General features: G+C 50.5%; 1 protein-coding gene across 1 annotated transcript in view; it reads left to right on the top strand.

Moving 5' to 3' along the window:
• The window catches only part of VSIG10L (V-set and immunoglobulin domain containing 10 like), a gene marked incomplete at its 5' end in the record, with an annotated part of 8,078 nt that extends 7,381 nt beyond the window's left edge, over positions 1-697 (top strand). The window contains one exon of the mRNA XM_008049764.2: positions 307-697. Within this exon, the coding sequence (XP_008047955.2) occupies positions 307-378 (72 nt within the window). The remainder of the gene's footprint in view (positions 1-306) is intronic.

Here is a 697-nt window from a genome sequence, read left to right as displayed (position 1 = left end):
CAAAAAAAAAAAAAAAAGAGTGGATTCCAGTTTCTCCTCCCTTTTTCTTTTCTATAAAAATGGGACTAGTCTTCCATTTTTCTCTCCGAGGTGGGATGGAATTTCCTCGTTTCCCCATAAAACTTGGGTTATTGTACGGCTTAGCATCCCCCAGGATAGCCAGACATTTGTTTTTTCCTTGCCAACAGAGGGGGCCCGGGTAATTTCCAGAAGATTCGAGCAAGTGCTGGAAAGGGTTAGGAGGCTCAGTCAAGACACACCTAGAGTACCTCCTGAGTTTGTCCCCACCCCATCTGTCTCTTCCAGGCTACAGGCCCCAGTCCAGTCGTCTCTCCAGGTGGAGGCCCCAAAACTGTTCGGGCAGCTACGCAGGTGTAATCAGAGTCAGTGGCCTGCCCTGCACAGGACATTTTGGGGCAGAACTCTCTGTTTCACTCCAGCAGCAAGCAGGGCCTGCTGTGACTGAGGGTTGGACCCTGAAAGTGGGACTTTCTTTCTCCCTCTTTCATCGCAAAAGATTTTACCTGCATTTATGCAATTAAGGAGATGTGACTCCTGGGATGGGAGAACTTCCTGCTGACCTCACAGTGCGGTTCACACAACCCACAAGGCTCTGCAGCAGACAGTCGGGGCTTGCTGTGTTCTCCCAGCTAGAGAGGGAACCTGGCCTGAAAAGGTCTCCCTACATTCACGTTGC

This window comes from Carlito syrichta, unplaced genomic scaffold (assembly GCF_000164805.1).
Source record: "Carlito syrichta isolate Samal-C Ts95f unplaced genomic scaffold, Tarsius_syrichta-2.0.1 Scaffold136608, whole genome shotgun sequence".
NCBI lineage: Eukaryota > Metazoa > Chordata > Mammalia > Primates > Tarsiidae > Carlito > Carlito syrichta.
The sequence above is the reverse complement of the archived record's forward strand: the minus strand, read 5'-3'. Positions and strand labels throughout refer to the sequence as shown.